At 39.3% G+C, this 27,985-nt stretch overlaps 1 protein-coding gene across 1 annotated transcript; it reads right to left on the bottom strand.

Annotated features, from left to right (window-relative positions):
• Nucleotides 1-48: 48 nt before the first annotated feature.
• On the bottom strand, nt 49-27,211 carry Cd200r1 (CD200 receptor 1). The gene is made up of 7 exons (XM_038345799.1): nt 26,935-27,211; nt 6,119-6,172; nt 5,073-5,390; nt 4,708-4,959; nt 2,208-2,310; nt 1,631-1,676; nt 49-956 (listed from the first exon to the last, which is right to left on the bottom strand). Exons 1-7 carry the CDS (start codon nt 26,996-26,998, stop codon nt 816-818), a joined length of 978 nt encoding a protein of 325 aa, XP_038201727.1. The 5' UTR covers nt 26,999-27,211; the 3' UTR covers nt 49-815.
• Between the last annotated feature and the right edge of the window lie 774 nt (nt 27,212-27,985).

The following is a 27,985-nucleotide window of genomic DNA, read 5'->3' as shown; positions in this document are numbered from 1 at the left end:
AAGAATAAGAATATGGAGAAAGACACATTCAAACACAATCAGAAGAAATGTAAATAGACACAATTTGACTGATATTAATAATAAAGGTACATTCCAACTGCCAGGAAAATTACATTTAAAAAATCTCACAATGTGATCAAATAATGCAGAGATTATCCACAGGAAACATTCTACTTGGTACTGTTTAATACCACACACAAAACAAAATCTAAATGCCCATCCAAGGACCATGATTAATTAAATTACAATGTTAATTAAACAGTGGAATTTTACATAGCCATTAAAAAGAATGAGGTAGTTTTGCTTATGCTGATATAAAAAGATTTCCAAGACTCACAGTATTAACTTTTTAAGTCCAAAATTCCAGTCTGTTTTGACAAGGAGCTGTCTTGACAAGGTGATAGGTACATGTATACACATATGTAAATAAGCATATAAATGCACACATATACTATATGCACATATACAGAGAAATGTTTTTGGAAGAATTCATGAGAAACTCTTTAGTAATGATTGTTCCTTCTGCAATTACATCTTGAGGAAACTCAGTTTTCATCATACTGTATTGCACAATTTGATTGTATCATGACCTTGTGCTTTCTTTGTAATAATTTCATCAGTTCTTCAAAAAACTAACTGGTAGCAGCAAAGATTCCAAACTTCCAACCATGAAGAATACAAATACAAAACCATTAGGACATTTGTGTTTTCTAAAAAACTTTTGAAGAGCTAATTTCCAAGTCATCTTTCCATTGTAGAATTTTAAGGAAAGCAAAACAGTAACTATGGCATCTCTGGATTCATTTTTCTTGGTTCTAGACTCCAGTGGCTGATAAAGCAAGCCAATCTGTGCCATTGACTTCACCTTGTGATGCTGGACACACCTCCACCTTGGTCACAGTGTCATAGAGTGGATTGCTCTTCTCTGTGTAGCTAGCATAAGGCTGCATTTCATCCTAGGACAAAGTTCAAAGTCAAAATCCATCCAAAGCACTAGAAATCATTACCCCAATTACCCATTTTTCTACCATGTTGGCATCTACTAGTAATCCTTTATGTGTATCTCTGACTTACATGAACAGAAGAACAAGGTTTTGTTCTAATCATCTATCAAAAACATTTGTTGGTCATTTATATTTTAGGTGAGATGGCCGTTAGGTAAAAGTAGAAATGTGGAGGAATGTAGTAACGTGAGTATTTCAAAGGGACAAGTCAAAGACAATAAAAAGTTAGTTACAGGAGACTAAGGGGCAGGCTGTTTTAAACTAGGATAAGAGAAAAATGGTGTTGGTGCTGAAAATAGGAAGTCAAGAATAAGACACAAGTTCCTGGAGAAGGAAACACTCACTTGATTTCTCCAGAGATGACAGTCCAAATGGGGCAAAAGTGACACAGATGCAATTTATCAGATGAAAAAGTGTATTGGATATCATATATATATATATGCTATATATATCATATATATAGTATTTGATAGGCAATTAACAAAATAAGTACATCTGACTGCTAACTGCAAACTCAAAAATGTTTTATTCAACTAAAGCATGAATATTAAAGCAAATTACAGTTGATGATGCTAGATTATGATCATGTGGCTTAAAGTTTACAAATATCCTTTAATATATCTTACCTCCTCAATAGCTGGAGAAGCTTCTGGTCTTGTCCATCTACATTTTCTAAAAAATGAAATAAAATAATCTTGAGTGAATGCAGGCAGCATCATTGTTTAGAATAAACAGTTATAATATCGAAATGTTCTGTCAACTGTTCTGTAAGTCTCAGTAAATCAAAAGTGAACTGCTAGAAATGAATGGAATATACTTATTTGCAGTTACTATAAAAAGAAATAAAATTCTGGATCTTAGGTAAAAACACAAACTTTTGAGGTAGAAGCTTGATGCAATAAAAATATATGTGAGACAATCTCTTTGTTAAATGAAAAGAATTATTGTAGTTATTTTCTCTAATTAAAATAAAATATCATGCCCAGATTCTCTGCCCTTACTGCCTTAATTCACAGTGCTTGCACACTTGAGCAACTCACCAAACACTGTCACCATGCAACATTGTCCCAGTCTAACACTTCATGTATCCCTTTCACATATGAGAACGTTGTCATTACTCCCCCAATGAACCAGTCATCTAATCCCATATTCCCCAGTCCTTTTTAATCCAGTAAGATTTAAAAAACATTCATCAGTTAATACCTGAAGCCACTGATTTTCAAAAGCCAAATGCATCCTATGATGATCAAAAGAATAATAGGAGATGAGATGATGTATGGAGTATATAATCCCAATGCTCTGTCACCTGTAATGACAGACAGGAAATTTTGTGGCTGAAAGGTGATAAATACAAATAACAGTATATTTTACATTTATAAAATGAAGGAAGAATTCATGTCTTGTGCTGAAACATGACAAAAGCAAGTGGTCAGAAAGATCACGACTCCTGTGGGAGCTAAATGGACATGGCATCATACTGTCTTCTAAATATTTATTTTATACTCATAGATTAATGCTACTTTTGATCTTGGTCAGAGAAACTTCTGTTTGCAATGGTTAATGCAAGTACCCATAACTGCTCAATGTTCTGAGAATAAGCCATTGTTAAATGCAATGTTCAGTCCTAAACATGGTATCCCTATCACCCCCTCCTAGGTTCAGGGAATAGGAAGGAAGCGGGGCAGAAAGAATGTAAGAGACAGAGGATGGGAAGGAGTGCTGCAAAACATTATCCTCCAGGCATAAAATGGGTGTTGAACTGACATCAGCAGTGGCTACATGTACAAGATGTACAAGACTGGACTCTTCAACATTCCACCACTGATGGGGAAAGGCTCGTAAGTTAGTCAATTACATAATTCCCTATCCATGGTTCATGCAAGCAACCTGAAACAAATACAATGTGCCAAACAGCAAGAGAGAGAGAGAGAGAGAGAGAGAGAGAGAGAGAGAGAGAGAGAGAGAGAGAGAGAGAGAGAGAATTAGAAGGGAGCGTGCTGGGAAAAAGAGGTTCAATGGAAGGAGATAAGATGGGAGGAACATTAACAAAGTAATGTATATACATATATACATGCATATATATTGCAAAATAATAAATTTTAAGAAGAAAACTGTACTTCATAAATTTCAGAGACTAAAAAAGGTCTATCCCTTTGCTGATTAAGAAAAGAAAAGAAAAGAAAAGAAAAGAAAAGAAAAAATATCTTTAAAAAAATATGATGTAGGAATTCTTCTGTTACTTGATGTCTTTGCAGTATGCTAAGCTACCCTGTTTCCTCGGAAAGAAAAATGGACTGGCAGATTACCTAGTAAGTCAGAATATTTTGAATAATATTTATATAGCTTTGAATGAGAAACTATAGCATGTAAATAATTTGCTCCTGACTGCCATATTGTATTCTACAACTAAATATAAAGCTAGGGGTGTTCTCATTTTTATCATTGTATCACGAGCTTCAAATGAATACTTAATTTCTAATAAATATTGGCTTCAGAAGACATGACAGAATGAACAGAAAAACCCAGATCTCACTTTGGAAAACTTCAAGAAACAGAGAAATCAGGAAGAGAAGAAACACCATTGAGTTGTTTACTCAACAAGCATAAAACATTACAAAAATATTGATGATGTCAGTAACCTGAGCATTAAAGTCTACATATCTCAGAAATGCAAAAATACTTTTATGGTTAACCTAATAAAAAGCATTTAAGAAAATACAGATGAGAAGCATTTAGTACAGCCAATTCTTCCCACTTGATAGGGAGTTAGAAAACACTTCTCCAGCACAACAATGCATTTCCTAGCTGTAGAGCAATGTCCAGGTGAGCAGTTCAAATTGCCTTCCCTGTGTTGGGTTACTCATTATCTACTACTTAAGGAATAAGTGAAATACCAGTTCCCTCTCAAGGAATCCCAGCATTCAGGCAGCAGATGAAGACAGATCATGAATGTAAGGCCAGTCTTGGCTACAACATAGATCTTATCCCAGAAGAAGAAAATGATAATGAGTTTAAAAGAAAAAAAAGAAAAAGAAGAGAAAAAGAGGTGGATAGGCCTTGGATAGGTCAGCTGGTAAAAGCATTTGCTGTCAAGTCTGAGGACCAGAGTTCTAGCCCACATGGTAGAAGGACAAGTTGTCCTCTGTTGTAGGAGGAGAGGTCCACGTCCCACCACCTGGCTAGCTTAACTCCCAAAACTCTCATATCCTGATCTAACACATTTCTACCAATCTGTGTAACACCACGAGGTTTGGCTTACCGGGAAAGATTCTAACCAACATCAGTCTCAAGCAGGAGAATCATGGTGTCTGCCACACTGTGCTCTTCTTTCCAGAATTCTGTTCTGTCTTCCCTGTCTACCTGAGTTCCGCCCAATCAACTAGGCCAAGTCAGTTTCTTTAATGACCAATGAAAGCAACACAAATACAGAAGGACCTCCTACACCGGTCCTCTGTCCTCTACATACTTAATACGGCACATGCACAAATGCAATAACAAACAAACAAACAGCCGGGCGGTGGTGGCGCATGCCTTTAATCCCAGCACTCGGAGGCAGAGGCAGGCGGATCTCTGTGAGTTCGAGACCAGCCTGGTCTACAAGAGCTAGCTCCAGGACAGGCTCTAAAGCTGCAGAGAAACCCTGTCTCAAAAAACCAAAAAACAAACAAACAAACAAAGGTATAAAAATTAAAAAGGTACTCACCACTTTCATTCAGTTTTATGGACAGATTCAAGTTGCCAGTCGGATGGGAGACAATGCAGAATACAGCAGACACATTGTTCTGTTCCCAGTGGTATGTGCTCCTGACAGTCACGGTGCCATTGCTGTGTGATTCCTTCTTAGTGACGTGATCCCCATCTGGAGTCCAAAAGATCTGCGCAGCCGGCTTGCCTGCAATTGCCTCACAAACTGCTGTTCTGTTTTCCCCCGGAAGCAGAGTTACTGCTGGAGGCACTGTGGAGATGGAAGGGAGAAAAGATTCAGTCTGGTAACAAATTACAAAGTTGTTTGTTTCTGTCTACAATCTAGTGACCTGAAATAGCACAATATGTGACCATGTCACTTACCTAGCACGTGGAGGTCATGTCTCCTTAGGAAATTCCCCTGAGGTGTTGCTATTTCACATGAATAAAGCCCATCATGATCGAGGGCCACTGCATTGATCTGAAGCCCAGGAGTCTGGTCAGGTGTGAAGTCCCAGGTGATTCTCCTGTCTGTACAGTTGGTTTCATTGGTCTCCTTTGTATCTACTCTGTAGGATATTCTGCAGGGAGACTGGCCTCTGAGGGCTATGAGCCACGTTATTAATAGTGCTTCTGTCACTGGATGAGCAGGGCAGCACAGCAGAGCCTTTGCTCCCATCTGTGCAAACAGTGTAGTGTTAGCTGGACACACACAAAGAACAGGAAAAGGAAACCTGTGTTAAGTCTGTCCACAACAGCATATAAGAAGTTACACTAGAGCATTGTCTGACTAATGAGTATATTTCAGAAATGCTAAAATTTTCTTACATTGTTTCCATATGTTCAACCTATTAGAATTAAATACATTATTCAGCTTTCTAAAGTAAAAATTTAAGGCCTGTGGGCTACATGCATCTTGCATCATAGAACCTCCCACTGCCTGTGTACTGACTTGGTCCATGATGGATACAGGTTTGCTGAGTGGTGATTACTCAACAAAATTATCTGCTATAGTCACCTGTGACAAAAGAGTCAGTGATGTCACCACCTTAACAGGAGCAGAAGTCACTGTGAATGAGCCTTGACTCTGATAGGCATTGTATTATCCATCTCAACTGTACCATTTCAGCACTTGCCTCTTTGGGGTCCTCAGGTCTTCACAAGTCACATCAAATAAAGGTCATCTAATTAGATAACGAAGGGTTCTTTAGCACAGACTTGGGAGGGTGCTAATCCTATAGCCTCGCCTACTCTAGACAGCAAAGGTGCAGAGGCCATCGTTCAGGGTCCCTCCTGCCATAACTCTCACATCACCAGATTCTTCCACTCATCCTACCTCTCTTCAGAAGCCAAAGCATTAGGTACTGTTTCTAAGCAAGGTGAACTCTCCATTCCCCCAGTGCTGACCACAAGATAGAGAAGAACAGTACCTTCTATCGCAGAACTATTCTGTGATGTTTGATTCCCATTCATACAACTTGACTCTAGAAAATATTTAAATAAGAATGTTTAAATATTTAAATCATTGTAAGGCAATAATTAGAAGTTTAATAATCACTGATATGTGAACACCTTGGAAATTACATTTTAAAGATATCAGTCCATTATTTCCCATTTATGAATGACCATATTTTGTCAAATAGTTTGTAGAGTAATCCTGTTTTTCTTCTTCCAGCTCCTTGCCAGGTCCAGTATAAGCATAACACATAAGATAACTTAGTTAAACTCCTTTATCCAGATATCATCCCTTAACTAAAGCCATTTGGTCCAATAATTAATACTTCACACAGATGAGGAGACAGAGCCATTCTTAAAAACTGTAGAAACAATCACAAAAAGTTCATCCTCTCTTTCTTCCTACTTTCTACCTTGCAAATGAACAGCAGAAGTGAAGCAGAAGAGAAGTAGGAACAGGATGTATGTCCTTTCCTTTGTCTACTTTTTTGTTATATAGTTCCTGGAACCTATTTTTATTCCTTCCTTCAATTCCATAAAATTTATCACAGTGATAGTAGTCCCAAGGCAGGCGTGCCAACACAGAGTTGGGGGCAGGGGAATCATGAATGCTAGAGTAGTTGGCCACAAAGTGAATTTGAGGCCAGCCTGGGCTACATAGTGATACACTGTTTTATAAAAAGAAACAAAAATAGTCTTAATTATCTTCAAAATTGGTTTCTTAAATATTTATCTGCAATATTTCACATTTTCCATGTAACAATTAAAGAGCTGGGAAAGAAAGAATAGAATTATTTTGTTATCCTAAGATACTTACACTACTATAAAGTTCTAGTGTGTTTTTTAATAGTAGAATTGGACTAATTTTATTAATTCTATGTAAATGTATGTCTCAACCAAAGCAAACAAATGCCTATGATAAATAACAGAAGAGACAGCAAAAGTTCAGACAAACTTTAATTGAGAACTCACAAGGATACAAAAATTACAAAAAATATGTCATTTGTTAGAAAATGAACGGAACTAGAAGACATACTATTAATCAGAATAAGCCAGATATAGCAAGGTAAGGGAGATATGTTATTGCATGTGAAAGCAGAATAAAACCCAAAAACCTGAAAATAGAAGTAGGATTACAGGGGACTGGAAATGAAAGGATGCTGGGATAGGGGAGGAGCTGAAGATGGGAGAAGAAATTTCTTCTTTCTTTACTTTCTTAAGAATAGAGGACATAGGGGTAAATCACAAAGCTACAGCCACCTGATTTTGTAATTGAAAGATGATTTTTTCATAAAATAAATTCTAGTTATGATTTCTCTGCCCACAACTTCTCTCAGAACCTCCCCATCCACCCAAATCCATACCCTTTCCTGTTGAAAACAGCTAACATCTAAAAATTAATAATAGTAATAAAGTAAGGTAAAATAGAATGAACTGGGAAAAAAGCAAAGGGAAAATACAAGAAACACAAACAGACACAGAGACATACATGTTTGCAAACACAGAAATTCTATAAACACAAAACCAGAAACTATAATATATAAACAAAAGACCTGTAGGGGGAAAAATGCCCAGACAAAGCATTATGACACCAAAAATACTCCAAAAATACCAATGAGTTTATTTTGTGTTGACTATCTACTGCTGGGCATGAAACACACTCTTATGTATAGTTTATATACCCAGTGAGACTCTGCTGAAGAAAAATAATTTTTTTGTGTGTGCAGTTATCAGTTGGAGATAGCTTCTGGGTCAGGGATAGGGCTCTGTCCACTTCCTCTCTCAACACCAGAACCCCACCTGGCTTAGACCGGCGCAGGCTGTGTTTATGTTGTCACGGTCTCTATGAGTTCATGTGTGTCAGTCCCTCTATGTCTAGAAGGCCTTGTTTCCTTGGTGTCTTCCCTCCCACTGGCTCTTGCAATCTTTTGGTCTCCTCTTCAGCAGAGATCCCTGAGCCCTGGAGCAGGGATTTGAAGGGGACATCCTGTTTTAGGACTGTTACTTTTTCCTGTGGTAGCACACAGAGTACCTTCCAGTACCATGAACACTAGTCAATAGGGGTGATGGTTCCAGGTAGACACCAGCTTGATTTCTCCATGTTCAATAATCTACGTAGATGTTGCCTTCTGCAACAGAGCCATGCCATCAATTTGTGGTTATAAACCAACAACCTTGACAATATAGCCACCTGGTTTTTAACAAATATGTCAAAAATGTATTTTGGAATAAGGCAAGCTTGTTAAAAATAGTGCTGTGAAACTTATATATGTAGTTTGTATGTAGACAGATGAAAGCAGACTCCTCTCTCTCACCTCATGGAGGAATCAACTTCAGATGGATAGAAGACATTGATAGGAGCCCTGAAACTCTGCCTCTGTGTGGATGTTTGAATGAAAATGGCCCCTATAGCCTCATAAGGAGTGGCATTATTAGGAGGTGTGGCCTTATTGGAAGAAGTCCATCACTGGGGTGGGCTTTGAGGTTTCAAATGCTCAAGCTAGGCCCAATGCCATTCTCTCTTCCTGCTGCCCACTGATCCAGATCTAGAACTCTTGGCTCCTTCTTCAGGACCATGTCTGTTTGCACACCACCATGCTTTCCACCATGAGGATAACGGACTAAGCCTCTGAACCTATAAGCCAGCCGCAACTAAATGCTTTTCTTAGAGGGAAAATTAGAAGAAACATTCAAGATATAGCAATAGACAAGACATTAGTCACTCAGAATATAAGGCCAACAATTAACAAAAGAGACTTTATTAAATTAGGAAGTTTCTGTATAGCAAAGGAAATAATTGAGTGAAAAGACAGCCTACAGGATAGGAGAGACATCTTTGCTAACTATATATCTCATGGAGGACTAATACAGAGAATATTTTAAAAATTAACAAAAATGGCCCAATCAATAAATAAGTTGATGAATTAAATGGACAATTCTAAAAATGGAGTACAAATGAGTAATAAACATATGAAAATCATTCACTATTACTAGTCATCAGAGAAATGCAAATTGAAAACATTGAGATTAAATCTCATACCAATCAAAATAATAATCTGAGAAAACAATTACAGGCTAGAAGCAGGAGAGAGAGGGGGAAATAATGTAAAAATATTTTAAATAAATTAAAAATAGAAATTTTGTTTTTAACAATAAAGAAAAGAAAAACAACCACACACATACAGATAAGGATACAGAGAATGGGAGCCCTTATACATTGCTGCTAAGAATGTATATTAGCTTCCATCATAATTGGAAAAATTTGAAAAGCAACAAAATATTCTCTGTAAACAAATAGGTAAATATATTATGTCACATTTGGAAATGACAGTATCACTCAGCGCTTGAATGAAATTATCAGAGTTGTGACCCAGTGGGTTGAGAACTTACTTAGCATAGTTCAATCCCTGAGTCCAATTCCCAGCCCTGCATGGAATTGAACATAATATACTCATGTAATTCTAATAATTCAGAAGTAGAAGGTAGATGACTAGAAGTTCAAGGGCACCTTTTGAAAATCCTAAGTTAAAGAAAGACAAAGAGGGGGCTATTGGGCCATTAAAAGACATGAAGGAAAATTAAAAGCACATGACTAAATTTAAAGAAAAACTGGAAAAGCTGCACACTTATTGCTGCCATGTGGCATAGTGGGAAAGCAAAGCTGTGGCTGGAGGAAACAGTAGGGACTAGAGGGAAGGGAAAGATGAATACACAGAGCAAAGATGACTTTAGGGCAGCACGATAACTTTATATGATGTTAAATCTTAAATATTGCTGCTTACATCTGTTTAAACCCATAGAATACACAAGGAACCAAATGTATAAATTCCTGTGCTATAATAAAGCATAATTTTAGTAGGGACTGCGGATAACTGAGAAGGTTTTGCATGTGCAGAGGCAGGAGTGGGGGTAGGGATGTGGACATTTTCTGTACCTTCCACTGAGTTCTTCTTTGAACCTAAAACTGCTCTTCCAAAATCTATTAATGCTTAATTTCAAAGTTACCCCCAAAGAAAACACTTGTAAACAGAAGGAGAATGGAAAATTTGTCCATACGAATTTGTCTTAAATACCAAGAACATAATCTAGATAATAGTATAAAACAATGATTCTCAGCCTGTGGGTTGCGACCATCAGAAAACAAATAATTCCAATGGTCTTAGGAATGCCCAACCGTAATTCATTTTCATTGCTACTTTATAACTGTAATTTTGCTACTGAGCAGTGTCTCCATTCCTAAGGCCATCAGAAAAATACGTGTTTTCTAATGGTCATGGCCCACAGTTTGAGAATCGCTGCTGTAAAATGCCTCCCGTCAAAGAACTAACCAGGATGGCCCTGCTTATCATACAAGATCAGACAGGATCAGGCATGCACAGGGTAATGTGGCAGTAGAAAATGCTCTACATTTTAGAGCATATAAAGCAGTTTGATAGCCTAAAATCCAAACACTGTCTAAGCATCAAGCACTGACTCGTTATGACTATCATTAAAGAATGGGCATCGCCTAAAAAGTGACCGTACTTGCTCATCTGCTACAGTAGAGAATTCCTTAGTGCCTTGGTGAAATAAGACCTTTCGTTGCGTTAACTTACACATTTTGAAAAAAAGATACAGAGTGGTAACATGCATAAATAAATCCTTTCATTTAACAACACCTTTTCCCATGTTCTTCAGGCCATTGCAGATTACTGTTACCCATGCTAATAAATCCATAAATGACATCAGTCGAGCAATCTGCCCTACCACAAACTTTTGACATCTTCTTTGATTGACACTTTTGCTTCCCTTCCCTCTCTCCTCTCCAATTATATCCAATGACTAAGTATTTCTTCTTCCAGGATCATAGTATTTAAGTATTTCTGAGTGTGAAATGCTCTTAATTATCTGTTAAAGAATTTCCAATATGATTGTAATGTGTTGATTCGGTATTAATATGGATAAACAAAAGAGAACTTCCCTTTGTTTAAACCATAGCATATAGACAGCTTACAATTGAACATCTTGTGATGTAAGTCCTTAGTGAGAATTGCCAGTGCCCATACTTTGAGCGGAAATTACTGGTAAGAGAAAAAGATCATTAAACTTTATAATTAATAAATATTTCCTTTCCCCAAGACTTTAAGGCTGGGAGATTAAACAGCTGCATCAGCAATACTGTGTAGAGCTTCAGCGCGGTGAGGAAAGCATGCTGGGCTGCCCAGCAGCTCAGGATGGTGTTGGACAGGAGTGAGTACTATGAGGACAGGAAAAGGGGGAGGCTTCCTGATCACAGATGGAATCTGAGCTGGACCTTGGGATGTGGAACTTCTAAGAAAAGAGAATTGCAAAGAAAAATACTACCACTTAAAGGAAGCATGAAACAAATGGGTATTTAAAAGAGATATAAATAATCAGTGTGCCAAAAATTGGATGGATAATTGGAGTTGAACCTATAAATTTACACCTTTAATTCTAAATATAAATGGATAGAGGCAGGTTAGGGAGGCGGATCTAAGATACAATGCAAGATAGTCATCTCTAATTAAAATTTTAGTTAGCATAAAATTAGGTTTCATTATAGCATTTTCATTATAGCACAGAGATCTTTCCTTTCTGTGGCTGGAGACATGGCTCAGTAGTTAAGAACACCTGTTGCAATGAACTGAAGTTCAATTCAGTGGCTCACAGCTCCGGGGCATTCAATGTCCTTTTCCTGACTCCATAAGCATCTTTCTGTTCACACGTGCACACTCACACACACACACTCACACACACACACACACACACAGAGAGAGAGAGAGAGAGAGAGAGAGAGAGAGAGAGAGACAGAGAGAGAGAGAGAGAGAGAGATTTTTTAAAGTTTATTTCTAGGTCTCTTGTTTTTTGAGGCTATTAAAGATGGGAATCTCCCCCTCCCCCAAATCCTGTTCAATGAGTTCTTTATTATTTTATAGAAAAACTTAACTTCCATAGGTTGATTTTGTTTCTTGCTACTATGCTGGAACTATCAGTTCTAAAAGTTTTCTTGTTGAGACTTTAAAGTCTTTTAAGATCCCATTATTTAAAAATAGGGATAATTTGACTTTTCCCTCTTTACTTCTTTCTCTTGTTTTATTGCTGTAGCTAAAGACTTTGAACTCTATTTAATAGGAGTGGAGAGAGCAGATACCTTTGTCATTCCTGATTTTTAAGAAAACGCTTACATTTTTTCCATTACATTGTATTGTTTAGTATAGATTTTTCATGAATAGGCTTTATTCCATTGAAGCATGCTCTATTCTTAGCTTCTTCAGAGGTTTTATCGGCAAGGGATTTTAAACCTTGCCAAAGTTCTTTATTGAATAAATGAGACGCTCATATGATTTTTGTCCTTGAGTCATTTGTGTGTTGTATATATTTATTGATGAGTATATTGAACCATTTTTAATCATTTGAATGAAATTAATTTGGTCAGGGTAACTGATCTTTTTAGTGTGCTCTTTAATTCAGTTTGCAAGTGTGTAAAATCATTTCTCTAAAACAATTTGGTAAATATTCTATAGTGACAAAAATAGGTGAGTGGTAACGAGTAGGTGTGGCAGGGATGGACTGCAGGGATACATGAAGGATATTTTGGAAATCATGTAAATGTTTGTTTATCTTCTTGATGGTAATGTTGCACAAGTGTACACCCCTGACAAAACTCATCAAACTATACGGTTAGCATTATAAAGCTGGAAGAGTTATTAAAAGCTGCATCAGAAGCATCAGGTTTTACATGACCCAACTATCTGCTGTCCCCCAAGAAATACCCACAGCAAAGAAAGACATTCATATACTGAGAGTCGAAAGTTGGAACTCCAGCTACCAAAAAGAAGCAGCAAACAAGCTGGCACAACAATTTTTATATTTGACAAAATAGACTTCAAACCAAAACTGCTCAGAAGGGATACAGAGGGCCACTACATACTGACAAAAGGAACATTTCATCAAGAGAATGTCATTGCTGTAATATTTACACACAAAATATTGGAACCCAAATTGCATTAAAACAAACACTACAAGGCATAAAATACCATACAGATCTGGACACGATGATAATGGGACATTAACATCTCAATCTCACACCTAAATAAATCCTTCAAATAAAAACACAGCAAAGAAACCTCAAAGCCAAGTCACACCAAAGACCAATTAGACTTAGTTTAACAAATATTCCACCCAACAAATATGGACAAACAGATAAAAACAATACTGTCTCTAACATTGGCCACATTATAAGCTACAAAGTAAGTCTTAATAAATGCCAAAGATGAAATAATTCTCTTATTCAATATAGTAATCAAAGTCTTAGCTAGAACAACACAAGAGAAAGAACTATCCCTACTTGCTGATGATAAGGTTTCGTATTTATCTGGTCTGTTTGGGGGGCCTCTAGCAGTGGGGTCAGGACCTGTCTTTGGCACTTAAGCTGACTTTTGAGAACCTATTCCCCATGTGGGTTACCTCACCCAGGTTTGATGCAGGAAGAGGAGTTTGGTCCTGCCTTAACTTGATATGCCCTGCTTTGTGACTCCCATGGGAGGCCTTCCCCTTTCTGAACAGAGGAACAGATGGGGAGAGGAAGAAGATGGGAGAAGGAGGGAGGAAAGGGGAGGAGAAGAGGGGAAACTGTGGTTGGTGTGTGAAATAAATGAAATTTTTTTAAAAAAAGAGAGAAGAGAAAATTTTTGTTCAGCTGTATGGAAAATTGAAATTCACAGGAAAATGGGCAGAACTAAAAATGTATTAAGCGAGGTAACCCAGGGTCAGAAAACCAAATGCCATATATGGATCCTAGCCGAAGACTATTATGTATGTCCAGGTGGGAGTAGAGATGGGTAAAGGTTAGGAAACCAGGAAGGAGTCAGTCAGACTCAGCTTTAACTCTAAAGAAAGGGGTAGGGAAGACAATAGAACAAAGCAGGGGAGAGAATAGTATGTGGAGAGCAGATATTAAACCGAAATGAAATATGTATAAAAATTCCATGTGGAGACAATATTCTGTAAGCAAATTTTAAAATTAAAATATTGGTTTTTTAAAAAAGAAACACCATGTTTTAACTCATGTACCATCGCCACATGCAGCTACACCGTATGCAGCTACACAAATAAGCACGTAACAAAGACCTTGATTCTCAATGAAAGTAGTATTTAAATACAGAGAGAAGAAAACTTTTCCACCTAAGTCAGAATCGTCATAGGAGAATGCGTTTTACTCTTTTGGTTTTACTGTTAGCGAAACTTCTTAGTAAGTTCGAGCAGCAGAAGTTTCCTTTCCCAAATCATCTTTGTCATATGCCTGAGCAAGCAAATCCCGCCCACACGGGACATATTGCTTAGGCATGACTGTGCAAAGCCAGAGCAGCTTCCTCAGTGACAGGCAAGGGCTCTCAGAGGCAGCACATGACTTCTTTGCAAGATTAAACAACTGTCAACTGTTGCAAATGCTGCATTTGAGTGCACACTCAAGAAAAAAAAAACCTGGAGGAAGGCATTTCTTAAATATCAGCATTAGCAGCCCTGGTTCTGGAGCCTCATTAGCTCAAGTAGAGCATGGTGTGCACCACAGTTCAGCAGCTAATGTGGCTGTTAATAGTCACTTATTATTACTAATGCATAAAAATGAGAAGCATAACAGCTAAGAGTTTCTTCCTTTTCATTCATTTGCATGTCTTCTGGAGGAAATGCAAACTTACAGCTAAAGTTCTAATAAATGAACTTCATATTAGAAGTTTTAAATCAGGTCCAAACAGTAGGCTTTTTTTTTAATGAAGCTATGAATTCATAACTATATCACTGCAAAAAAAAAAGTATAAGGTAGTTTTGTTTCCTTGTTTCTGTAGCTATTTCTACATAGGTACCGAGCTAACTAAAACTCATTCCTACTGCTTATCATAAATTTCAGAACCTGTCATCTTCATTGTTATTTATCACAATAAATACACATCAGAATCTGTGTAGACATCTAAGGAAACCAAGTTAAAAGCATTTCTGTCTTCACTTGTCAGTCCTACATCTCAAACTTCATAGCTGTTTCGTTTCAACTATTAGTATCCTTCGAATGCACTCAGGGCCAAGTCTATGCAAGAAGCCATTTCTAACTGCTAGAGAGTACAAGCCATGGGAGTTTTACCTCTTCCTATTCCTCTAAATGTTTTATATAATGAGGCGAATTATGGTGCATTGCTTTCCCCTCTGACAAATACATACAGTATTGTTTATTTGTTTAACAAATGAGGAATAAGAAGACAATAAAACCAGGTTGCAAGCTGAGGTAGCAAATCCATTGAAATCATGGATTCATTCCTCCTAAAGGGTCAAGGTGTCATCTTATCTTACTTATTTATGTATTTTCAAGCAGGATCTATCTATGTAGTTCTGACTGGCCTGGACCAGTAGACCAGGCTGCTCTCAAACTCAGAGATCCACCTGCCTCTGTCTCCTGAGTACTGGGATTAAACACACACACCACCACTGCCCAATTTAAGGTTTTATTTTAAATGAATGCAACTTTATGATTCATATCTTCATCATAAAAGATCCAGAAATTCAGACAGCGTTAGCAGACCTTTATGTAGCCCAACTGCAAGGTGATTTTTGCTAACCACAGAATAATAAGGTCATGTTGGTGTGGAAAACTCCTGGCTCCAGTAAAGGTTAATGTGGGAACTTTAATTGTGACTTGGTGGATGTTTTTCTACATTTTACAAGCTGCATAGTGTTGCTATAGGTTAGAAAAGTGTTGTTTTTCCAATGTATTTTTGAGTTACAGATGAAATGAGATTGAAAACTCTTTGAAATGTGTGATTAAATTGCCTGTTTTCCAGAGGTTATGAGACTAATTTATCATCATCCAAATGACTTCATTATATTCTACTCTAATGCAGCAGTTTTTACTGTATGGTAGAGAAACTGGTGGAAGACTGTGATAGCTAACCTGAAGATCCAGGAACACCGCATGTGCACATGCGAGCATCCATGCACATACACACATGCACACACATACACACAGACATGCACACACATACACATACACACACAAAGCACACACGCATATATGCATGCATATATACCACATACATAGAAAAAAATTTAAACATGATTACTCTCACCCTTGATAGGAAAATCAAATAAATGAAAAGCTTAAACATAAAGAACAGAAATAGTTTTAAAAATAGTCAATTGGGGGTTTCTTTTTGTTTTTATTTGTTTGTTTTGTTTTGGTCTTGAGGAGGATATATGATGAGTGGGAGCTTGCTTTCATAGGCTTAATGAGTTTCCTTAACTGCAGAAATCTTAATGGTTAAACCAGAATTTAAAAATGGAGTTCCAGGTAAACTGAGATGGTTTGTTTGCACTGAGCAATTGAAAGCAATTACAAAACAAAAAGTTCAATATTCCTGTTAGGCACAACACAAAAAAGCAAGAGACACATTATTATTATTCGGGGCAACACACACATATGATGATGAATAGACAATTAATGAAGCAGCTGTTCTACAGAGGGAATCATGAGCTCCGAAGACAGTGGCTGCTGTTGGGCAGAGTTGGGGGAGACTCCAGCATTCTGCTTCTTACTTACTCAGGCCTCTGGTATGCCACCAGCCCTTCATGTCTACACATGTCTTATAGCACACAACATAATATATTTAACAGAGATCAAAATTAAAATAATTGCAAATCAATAAAAAGTACAAATCTGCATGTTTTATTTTTAATATTTTAAGCATAACTGGCACAATTGACCTAGGACTCTGTTTCATATTCTTAGACTTTATGAAACTGTCTTTTCTTATTGAAGCTACCAACCTAGTAGCAGACAGCACTCTAGCTAGGTGTTAAGTAACAAAATTCTGGACAGAAACCTCGAAGACAGAGGAAGGGAGACATCAAAATCTGAGTCAGAATATCCGCCAATATATTAAGTCTTCATTTCTTATCCCTGTAGTCTTACACGGGTTTCTGAGAACCTCAGTTGCTTAATTACACACGTGGGAACTGAGTGCCTGACATTACGAGTAGCACTTAAGCTCCTATAGACAAGGGTGATTCGTTACATTATTAGTGAATGGTATTAAGAGAGATAACTAGGCATGTGAAAGAAATAATATCAGGTCCCTATCCCACTCCTCAGACAAAAAGAATGGAAATATTTAAATGTAAAAATAAAATAAATAAAATTCCTGAAAAAAAGCAAGGGTAGTTTGGGGTTTTTAGTCTTGCACAGAGCTGACGACAGTAAGGTAATACGTTGCAGGAGCTGCGGGACTTCCTGGGATGTGTGATTTCAAGCACTGAAACCAGGAAGAAAGTTTCAGGTAAAGTGTGACAGTTGACTTTAGCCAGAAACTTTACTGACCATAGAAAACTGAAACTAGAAATAACAATTCTGAAATATTTAACTCCAGAACTTAAATTCTTTTTATGGAAAAAAATCACTAACAGATTGCCAAGCAAAATTCTGAAGATTGTTCACACATTTATGATAAATGAAGGCCAGTTTTCCTCAGAAAATATACAGAACACATACAACCAATTTGAAAAAAAAGTGGAAAAGCTGAATGATTAGAAACTGGATAAAAGATGTCAAAAACTCTGACAAAAGATTTAACAGCATCTTAGTTATCATGACTAGCAACTTCAATTCTACTGATCAGATGGGGTACAGAGATCAAATAAACACCGACATGGTTTGTAAAATGAAGACATGAAGAAAATAATTACAAAAGCAAGTCTTAAGACACAAGAATTTAAACAATTCAATGGGTAGATAAAATTTAGAAAGCAAGCAATAATTGTTGCAAAAAATAAATCTTATTCCACAGCAAGGTAGTTACCTGTGCTAGCAACTTGTGTCAACTGCTAATAAAAACCATCTTGCTGTATCTTTAAAAAAAAACAAAAACATAACTCTTATTTCTCAAGAAAGTGAAAATGGCCAAAAAAAGTCAACCTATAGAGATCTAATTAAATGGCATGTAACAACGTATGTGAAAATTCTTGAAGAACTATAAAATAATCATTTTTCAATGTTCATGAATACAAGCCATGCCAAAAATTTCAGTTACATTGTTGGGCCTCATCTTTTCAGCAACTCTAGACCCTAGACTAAAGAACAGGCTAATTTAAAGTTTGAAAAATATGAGTGACTGCACGTGGGCTCAAGCCTGTGACCTGCCAAACGTCTGCCTGTGGTATGGAAATTAGAGAAAAGGTCAGACACAGACCTTTCAAACCTGCGTACCTAGGGTTCTGCTGGAGGCTGTGAACGTGGCAGAAAGTGCAGCAAAGCAGAAAATAAACATAGTGTCAAGAAGTCCAGAAGAAATAAGATCTCCTGACACAAAGGGGAAAACCTTGAAGGAAGAACATTACAACTTGGCCATCAGAATGTCGGTGACGGCTCTCGAGACTTACAAGGAAGCCATCTTAGCAAAGATGCTGAAGAGGAAGCCACCCTGAAAGGGCCTAGAAAGCAGAGCCGACTGAGTCAAGAAAATGGAGGCTTAAACTCTCAAGGATTCTGCCCTAGATGAGATGGAAGCCATGAGACCGTGACTTTGTTACCTGTACATGACAAACGTGGGAAAGAGATTGAGCAATACCTGGTGTGTGAAGACGGAGGAAGTGTCTTACAAACCGTGAGAGACACCGCGTGCTTGCAGACGGAAAGAGGTAGAGGTTAAAAGAATGAAGACGGCTAAGTGGGGAAGCAGGATTCTAGATGTACTGAAGGAGTATGAGGCAAAAGCAAAGTGGTTTCAAAAAGAGGTTATGATTGCAGACACATGAGGTAGTAAGGATGTTTAAGGCAACCAACAGTGAAGTAGCTTAGTGTCTGTTAGCTGGCAGAGCTCTAGGCATGCTAGGAGGGACGAAGCAAGGTCTCAGATGCCCTACCAGTGGGAGGTTCAAGTCCACATTGCAAGGCAGGTGCATCACGATCCTCTGCCTGTGGTACAGGGATAACCCAAAGCTGCAAAGAAACTTAAGAAAGTCCTAGAGCAGTGCTCCTAATGCCGCCTCTTTCCACACACACCTGAAAAGGTTCATGAAAACACAGCTGCCTGGAACTTCGAAAGCCTGAGTGTCCCTAGCAGTTTAGGGCCATAGAAGACTCCGTGTGGTACATCTGCTGTTGCTGTTGTTGTTGTATTGTTGTTGTTTTGATTGCTTGATTTTTTGAGACAGGATTTCTCTGTGTAGCCATGGCTGTCCTGGAACTTCCTCTGTAGACCCAGCTGGCCTTGAACGCGGAGATCTGTCTGCCTCTGCCTCCTGACTCCAGGGATTAAACGTTTGTGCAACCACTACCTGACTCCACAAGACACATCTTAAAAGTACCGGATCACAACAGCCCCTGGGCAACTTCTAAGAAGGGACCAATTAAGGTTTGCTTTGGGAATAAAAACAGCTAGACTTAATCATTTGGAATCTCCATGTATTTACCACTTCAACTTTCTGTCAACACCTTAGAAAGGGTCATAGAAGTAAATGTTCCTGAAACATGCAAAGGGGTTAGTTGAACAGGCAGTGACATTTAACAAAAAAGTAAGAAAATGTCAAAAGAAAAAGGAAGTTACTAAATACCTTAAAATCACACAAACACACAAATCAGAAAGACATTTCTACTGAGCAACTGCGTTGTCTCAGATGGTGTCCTTATCCCTAGCATTGTTCCGGGTTTACCACTGTTGATAGAGATTTAAAAAGTAAAAAGGGGTCGGTTCTGTTTTCCCATTTTTGCTACAGTCTTTTCCCTTCTTTGCTACAGTCTAACTTCTAGAATGAGTGGCCGGGCTCTCAGCATCGCTTCCCTCCCACTCACTTCCCCAGCAGTACCAGCAATCTGGCTGCTCCCCCGCCTTCTACTCAAACTGCGCTCTTGAAAGACACCAGCGTCTTTATAGCCAACTTCTATCTCTTCAGCTGTATTTGTGCACCTGAGTTGCTTGGCTGGGTTTTTATACTAGAAAGTTTGTATTAAAGCTTATTTTTAAAAATTGAATAAAACGAATAAAGCCAGAAGATTAAGACAGACAGGGATCTTGTGCTTCTGTGTGGTAACAAGAGCTGTTGTGACTCTGTAGCACTTGGGATAAAGGCCACTGGTTCCTTACACAGAAAGCAAGACATTTATCTAACGACGATGGGCAAATACGGACAGACACACTCATGTCATGAATCCTTGCAGCCAACAATGACAGCTTGAAGACATCCTGTGTAATCCTTCTCTTTCCACCTTTAAAACCTTCCCTTGCTATGCTGGGTGGCAGTGGTGCTGGCCTTTAATCCTAGCACTCGGAAGGCAGAGGCAGGTGGATCGCTGTGAGTTCAGTACAGTGAGTTCCAGGATAGCCAGGACCACACAGAGAAACCCTGTCTCAAAACAAAACAAAACAAACAAACAAAAAAAAGAAACTAGCAACTTCTCTTGCCTCAACCTTTTTGAATACACATATAGTTAACTATGACTCATATTATCAGGACAGTACTGCTCCTAAGTATACTTACTAATCTTTGGGCCACCTCTCTCTATGTTAACAACACACATGGTCACTTTCTCCTTGTGAAGTCCCTTTCTTCACCTCCACCACGGCACCTACACATTTCCTTTTCTGTCTCCTTGCCTCCTATTCAGGACCCTCTCGGCAAACTACCAAACTATCTTTGTCCTCCAGCACCTTGGTGTGGGGTATTCCTCTCAAGCATCAGCTGCTCCTCTATTTTTAAAAACATTTGTTGACTTCCTTTCCTCCTTTGAGACAGTGTCTAACTAGGTAGCCTAGGTTGGCCATACCACCTGCCCCACCAACCTAAATGCTGAGGTTTCAGGCATGCAACACCCTCCGTGGGTCTTCACCTACTCTTGTTTCTCTAATTCTTCTCCCTTTATCCCTCCCATCATCCAAAATTCCCGCTAAGCCTCCACATTGTGGATTCGCTCACCCCAACCGTACCTCAGCTCTCTCTGTGTGTCATGCAGGCTTTTCCACCAGCCTGGAAGGCTCCTCTCATAGCTCTCCCTGGATAGCTCTGCCATTCACCTTCTCTGTCACTTCCGGCAAGATTAGACTCAACCAATTACACTTTCATGCCACCCCGTATTTTCCCTACATTCTTTATGTTGCTTAATTATTTTATTCTTTAATAATCCCTGCCAGATTCTAAGCTCCTAGAGAACATGATCTATAGCTGTTTTTTGTTGTTGTTGTTGTTGTTGTTTTGAAGGGCTGGGGTTTAATTTAAAGCCTTATATCTGACAGAGCAATGCTCTGGTACTGAGCTACACCCTCAGCCCCTCCACATCTTTCTTCACCAAATATCCCCGGTACAAAGCACAGAGACAGACACATGGCCGAACATCCCCTTTACTGACTGACTGACAGAATGACCAAGCCTCATTCCAGCTGTGACTTATTTTTCCTAAACAGGGATCTCAACCCTTAGTCACTATTTTTTCTCACTTGAATGACACTCATTTCCAGCACATCGCATCTGAAACCGGAGGTCGCATACACACACTCTTGCCGCGACGCTTTCCCCTCTGTTGTTGGTACTGAGGAGCTGTTCCAAGCCAGCTCGTCCACTGAAAGGTGAGGCGACAGGGTCAGAAGTTCCTGGAACATGGCTAGACTGTATTGGTCCTCATACAAAATGAAAGAATTTAATATAGAGGCATCTTAAGTCCTTCCCTTCTGAAAAGTCTGTATCTCTTAATAGTGCCATACCTACTGGTTTCATAAGTGGGGAAATACTGTCTAAAAAGATTAAGTAACCCCTCATCAATGAAATGCCACCGTTAGACAGATTAAATGTGGCAAACCCCAGCAATGAGGATGTAATGTTGAAAACAGCCCCAGAAGATAGGAGATTAAATTTAGAGACATGATGTTGTGAGGGGCAGGCTGGCTCTCATGAGGGTTTTTCAGGGCTAAAGGGGGCAGGAGGATCAGTCTCTACCCAGAACTCTATACATCTCCAGCAAACAACGTGCTTTGATAATGAAAGTAAAATAAAGGTTTCAGACATAAAATTGTTAATAATTCTTTTCATACAAAAGAAAACAGAACGTTTCAACAGCAAAAAAAAAAAATGTGAAATGAGAGTTAAAGATATAAAATTGATTGGGGAAATAAGACCAGATAGAGACTCAGAATTTCACAAAAGAATGAAGACTATAGGAGGCAGCAAGTAGGGTGCGTATCTAGAATGTGCCACCCAGAATCCCCTTCAGGGACAGCCCTTTGCTCCAGCTGAGAGCACTGTCAGCAGACAGCCCTCAGTTTTCTGGGTCTTCAGAGGGTGGTTTGCCTTCCTTGCTCAAAACCAAGCCCTCCCCAGGTCAGCCCACCCAACAAATGAATAAGGGGGAGGCATAAAAAGCATTCTGATCAGTGTGGAATCTCTGGAAGGCCAGCTAGCTCAGTAGTACCACCACCCCTGCCCGCTGTGTCCGAAGAAAGAGATGGTTGAAATGAAGGAATGGTCTATACACCTAGCCGCGTCTAAGTCTGGCTTCAGAAAAACCTGCCACATCATTAACAGATTGGAGCCTCAGAGATGCTCTAAAGCAGAACTGCCAGGTGTACCTCAACACTACAGCTTCTTTATGGTACTTTCCTTAAACACAAAAAAGATTGTGTTCTCAGAATGGAGCCTAGGTTTCCAGACATGCAAGGCATATACATTCTAGGTATGAAAACCTTAAAATTCTTTGTTTAGTGTTAATGCATAAATGATGTCAGTTCTTGGGGGGAAATGAGTAGATTATAATCAACTCTCATAAAAATTACATATATCTGTGATGTTTATCATTTCTTCAAGTGATGAATGGTGATTACTTCTTAGGAAATATTAGCGTCACACAATCGAAAGCCACATAACACCCACTGTCCTGCTTCCTAGACCCAGTCAGGAGCTAGAAAATGGGAGTCAGGGACAACATGGGAGAAGAGGCAAAACCTCATTGTCACACATCGCTTTTTAATGACTGCATAGACCAATTCTTCAGACGCAGTATAAAACCAAATGACCACTGGATCATCTTGTTCAGGTGCGTCATCAGCTGAAATTCCCATGGTCTTACTGAGACGCAGTTTACCTACAGTGTGATGGAGGAGTGTCTATGTGTTACTTTCATTATTAATAAAGATACTGCCTTGGCCCTTTAAGAGAACAGAAAATTAGGTAGGTGGAGTAGACAGAACAGAATTGTGGGAACAAGGAAGTAGAGTTGGGGAGATGCTTCAGGCAGTCGCCATAAGTGAGTCTCCATGCTTTTCCTCTCCTAGATGGACACAGGTTAAGATCTCTCCTGGTAAGCCACACCTCGTGGTGCTACGCAGATTACTAAATATGGGTTAAAGAAAGATGTGAAAATTAACCAATAAGAGGCTAAAACTATGGGCCAGGCAGTGTTTAAAAGAATACAGTTTCCGTGTAATTATTTCGGGTATAAAGCTAACCGGGTGGCGGAACACAGCCCACTGCTTCATTCTACAACAGTGAGCACCTTCATTATCCCTATCTTATTCTACCCATTCTGAGCTGGCTGGCCTCCCTGTATCTAAAGTCTGTCTCAACCCATTTCTCAATCTCAGAGCATGTCTTTTCTCCTAGCTAAGGCTAAGCACAAAATCTGTTGGTGATATTGTCTTCCTTCCCATCTCTTATGAGATCTTGCTCTCTGTTATAGAGGAAAAAGAAATCTTTATGGCTCCTCAGACCTGAATATAAGCATTTCTGGTGTTTCCTCTGTCATTCGAGTCTTTGTATTGGCTTTGAAGAAACACCTGCTCCGAGCGTGCTTCAAAAATGCTGGATTTCCCTGTACTCCCCAGTATGGAGAGGAATGTCCAGCATCATGTCCTTCCTCTACAATTCCCTTCTCAGGCACCAATGTAATAGCATGGAACTCCATTGTAGGAACCCCTGCTAAGAAGCCCTCTGTTTCTGCTTCAAAGCGAAGACTTTACTAAGTGCCACTGCTAAACAACAGGATGCTACTGTCACATTATTCTCCAAAATTACTGCCTTAGAATATTATTTCTTTTTACAAGCTAATAGACGACCTCACTGGTAGCTGTACAATATCCAGATAACCAATTTTCCATTAAAGTCCCTAAAATTTTCCATAAATGCACTCTTATTTTTTATTATTGTATGATATGCTGTTCCTGCAAGTTAGAGACCATAGTCTCACAGAACCTCCTGGCCTTTGCTCCTGTTACACATCCTTCCTCCCAATTTCCTTCTCTGACTTACCCTAGCTATCCAAAGCTCAGTCAAGGCCAAACTCGAGACCAAATCCTCTGTACCGCTGTCAGCACCCTGTGGTTTCACCTTTCCTCATTTTTACTTTAATAGTTTCTGATTTTAAATGTTCCTTGAAGATTCAATTTTATTTTTGTCTTCCTCATTTAGATTGCTGGAATTGTTTAGTTGGTATTCTTTCACACTTTACGCAGGCACAGGGGAAGGGAGGAGAGGGGAAGAGAGGGGAAAGAGGAGGAGAGAGAAAGAGGGGGGAGAGAGAGGGAGAGAGAGACAGAGAGAGAGAGAGAGAGAGAGAGAGAGAGAGAGAGAGGAGAGAGAGAGCGCGCACTCTTAGCATTTTTATTTACCAGAATATTGAGCATGAAGTTCCAGAGAGAAACACACCTGTATATTAAGCTAATAGGCAAATTCACAGCAGACACAAAATTAAAAAAGGAAGCTAGGACTGAAGTTAGTGAATTCACTGCTTTTCTGATGTTGCTTTTAATCTCTTTAGAACTGAGAGCTTGTTGTCTCCTCCTGTTACTACCTGCCCCCTAGTGGAAGATGAGGAAAAGGAGCAAAAATTATGAATAAAAAAAAAAAAAAAACACTGGAGAGTTGGTTCCTTTCTTCTTCTTTTCATTTCTCTCTCTCTCTCTTTTTTAGTTACATTATTAAAACCAGTAACTTCAATAAAAGGTGTAATGATTTCGGTCAGAACATGAAACTATAATTTGAACATAGGGAAACTCAGAAGACAGTGGGGCAAAAGTAAGTAGAAAGAAATGGTATGGTCCATGAAAGTGGAGGACGAGCAGCCACGCAGGAGATGGGGAGTTTAGCTTCTTCTGAACTTCTCCCTTGACTGTTTCATTAGATAAATACCACATGGTTTACAGTTTACAGTAAATAGGCAAAACAAAAGCATCCTATCCTCTACCCTGCCGCCCTTCCTCTCTCCTGTGTGAGTGAGCTAACTATTCCTGTCTGCAACACCAGTAACAAGGCCATAAAGTTGTGGCCCTGGTTGGTTTTTAGCTCCCCATCCTAAATGATTTCTCCATGAACTTAGCATGCAGATCATGTGTATAAAGTCCTTTGCTTATTTGTGTTCTAAACACTCGATGACTTTATGATGCCAGCGACGACTTCAGAGATTTGATGAACACAGCGTCTCCAACTTGTGTTCAGACGCAGTTTTAAAAATTAACCTTTAAGCCTTAAAGTTCAAATTATCTGTTAGCATTTCCATTTTGTTGCTTTTCTGTCTGCCTCGCTAAGTTAGTATGCAACAGGACACAACAGCTCCTTGCCTGCCTGGCTGTCCCTGTCAAACTCATCCTGCACGGATTTCAGGAGCTTTCTAGAGAAGCTCAGCTACTGAAAGATGCAGATCTCTCTTCTTCTTTTCCCATTTAACTTCTAGCCCAATATTAGCTTAGCGTTGTCTAGCAGAGCTACAGAGGATGGTTCTGTGCAGTGAAAAGCCTACCAGTAAACTGCTCACTCAAGTGTTTCCTGCTGTCCTTTTTAGAACCATGGACAAACCATTTCGCCTCTTTAAGCCTAAAGTTCTAGCTTTGTAATATGGAGCTGTCTTCCATGCTTACTTCACTGGGTTGCTATGCACATCAAAGAGAAAAGACATGTAAAAAATCTCAGCAGAGAGGTGCAGTGGTAGAACAGAGCTATTTTACATGTGCTCACAAACAAGGTTATCATGAGATACTCTTTTTCTGGGAGACAGACAGAAAAGATTTTAAAGGAATTCTGATGAGAGAAAAAAATACCATTTCTTCTTTAAACCGCTGAACTATAAAATTTAGAACTAAGTGCGCTGTTCCTTTGCAGCTTCTCCATCCACTAAAATTGAAACATGAAAATGCCTTCCCACACTAACTCCCACCTACCTTCTATAGTGAAACCAGGACACCCCCACACTAGCCCCAAATTCTCTTCAACTCCTACAAGAATGCAGACACTGAGGAGGGCACCTTCTGATTCAGAAAGTGTCTCCCGTAGCCCACACATCTTCAAGATAAATACAGACATATATCACCGATATGCCAGCGTAACTGTATGCGTAAATCCCACAGTCACAGAAAGCAACAGAAAAAAACAAGTATTCTCGACTTACACTGTTGGCAAGGGAGACCTTGGAGAGATGTGGGAGACGACAGTCATTTTAATTGTTCTCCATGAGAGAGAAAATACAGAGAACCCATGTCACTTTGCTTGCTAAGAATACGTGTTTAATTTATTCTCCCTTGTCCTCAAAGGGGAGGGGAGACGAGGACATGGCAGCGGAGTAAATTATAGCCATGCATATATTGTAGGACCAAAGCAAAATAAATATGGCAAAGCAGAAAGGAGGAGTGATGAGATGTCTCACATCTAGAGGGTCCCCTACCCCCGTCTCTACAACAGCAATTGGCTTGCACAGCCTGGCAAAAAGGGCAAGGCTCAAAAGCAGCGCGCAGCAGGTCTCTCACCCCTAGTCCTTCTCCCAAAGGAAATTCAGACTCACCAGCCACAAAGACCCCCCATATCAAGAGTACCGCTAGGTCAGAAGTTCTCCAAAAGCAGGGCATTTCTGGTTTCTGGTTTCTGCTGCTCACTCGGTACTTTTTCTCCTCACAGGTAGGAGAGCAGTAGTGACCATGGCCAGGCTCCCTCTGCTCGCCCGTTGGCTTCTGTGTGGTAGCACCTCTTAACCATCAGCAGCGAGCTCTCCTTTCCTCCCTGCCCTTTCCTTGGACTCGGCGTGTTGCAGTCTGATTAGTAAGCTGGAAGAGAAAAAACTTCTCTGGGACTTGACACAGCAGTAGATTTCCTGTGCAATGCTTTGCAGAGGAAGCAGAGTGAGTTATCTTCCAGCTCATTGGTTCTCCTCTCCTGCTGCTCACAGATAAACTGTACAATAGGGCTCTGAACATGCCTGAGACAGATGGATTTGTCCATTCAAAACAGACATGGGATGTTGACCTCTTTGGAGCCTACACTTGTAAATGTTCCAATCACAATTAACTTCAAGGAAATTCTCCAATAGGAAAAAAGTGTACAGTTTTCTCCAGTCTTTCAATGTAGAATAAATATTTCTCCTTGGGATTGCTTGGGTGAAATTGCAATCTAGTCTGGAGGTCCATATATAATGCTGGAGCATCAAAAGTGTGCCACTTTTCTGGTATTGCTCTAACAATCCCAAAACTGGCAGCTTAACACAACACCAAATTCAGTGCCTACGAGTCAGAGTCTAGACAACTGTAAGGGCTAAACTCAAGGCATGGCCAGGGCTTCACTTCTGGGGACTCAATCTTTCCCAGAACCTAGATGGACATCTCGCTCTCTGGCCTGTGGATACATCATTCTGGCCTTTGCTCTGCTGTTAAACCTGATACCCTGACTGTGACCCTTCTGCCTCTCTTAGAAGGATCCTCTGTGATTGATTTGCTCAGGGAATCCATCACTGTCTCTTCCGTGTGAAGACCCTTAACTGAATTATGTCCCACAGAATCCATTTGCCAGATCAGTGGACATTCAGCCGCAGGTCTCTGTGGAGGGTTTCACACTGAGTCTCC

This window comes from Arvicola amphibius, chromosome 10 (genome assembly GCF_903992535.2).
Source record: "Arvicola amphibius chromosome 10, mArvAmp1.2, whole genome shotgun sequence".
Lineage (NCBI taxonomy): Eukaryota > Metazoa > Chordata > Mammalia > Rodentia > Cricetidae > Arvicola > Arvicola amphibius.
The sequence above is the reverse complement of the archived record's forward strand: the minus strand, read 5'-3'. Positions and strand labels throughout refer to the sequence as shown.

What these genes read in the sequence shown, in the direction of transcription:
- Cd200r1 (XM_038345799.1), bottom strand. Translation starts at nt 26,998, where the DNA reads ATGCCCTGCTTTTGGAGAACTTCTGACCTAGCGGTACTCTTGATATGG. An exon ending in ATGGGGGGTCTTTGTGGCTG is followed by an intron (nt 6,173 to 26,934) that starts GTGAGTCTGAAT and finishes AATATTTTCTAG; the next exon opens with AGTCAAGTTGTATGAATGGG. An exon ending in GAATAGTTCTGCGATAGAAG is followed by an intron (nt 5,391 to 6,118) that starts GTACTGTTCTTC and finishes GTGTGTGTCCAG; the next exon opens with CTAACACTACACTGTTTGCA.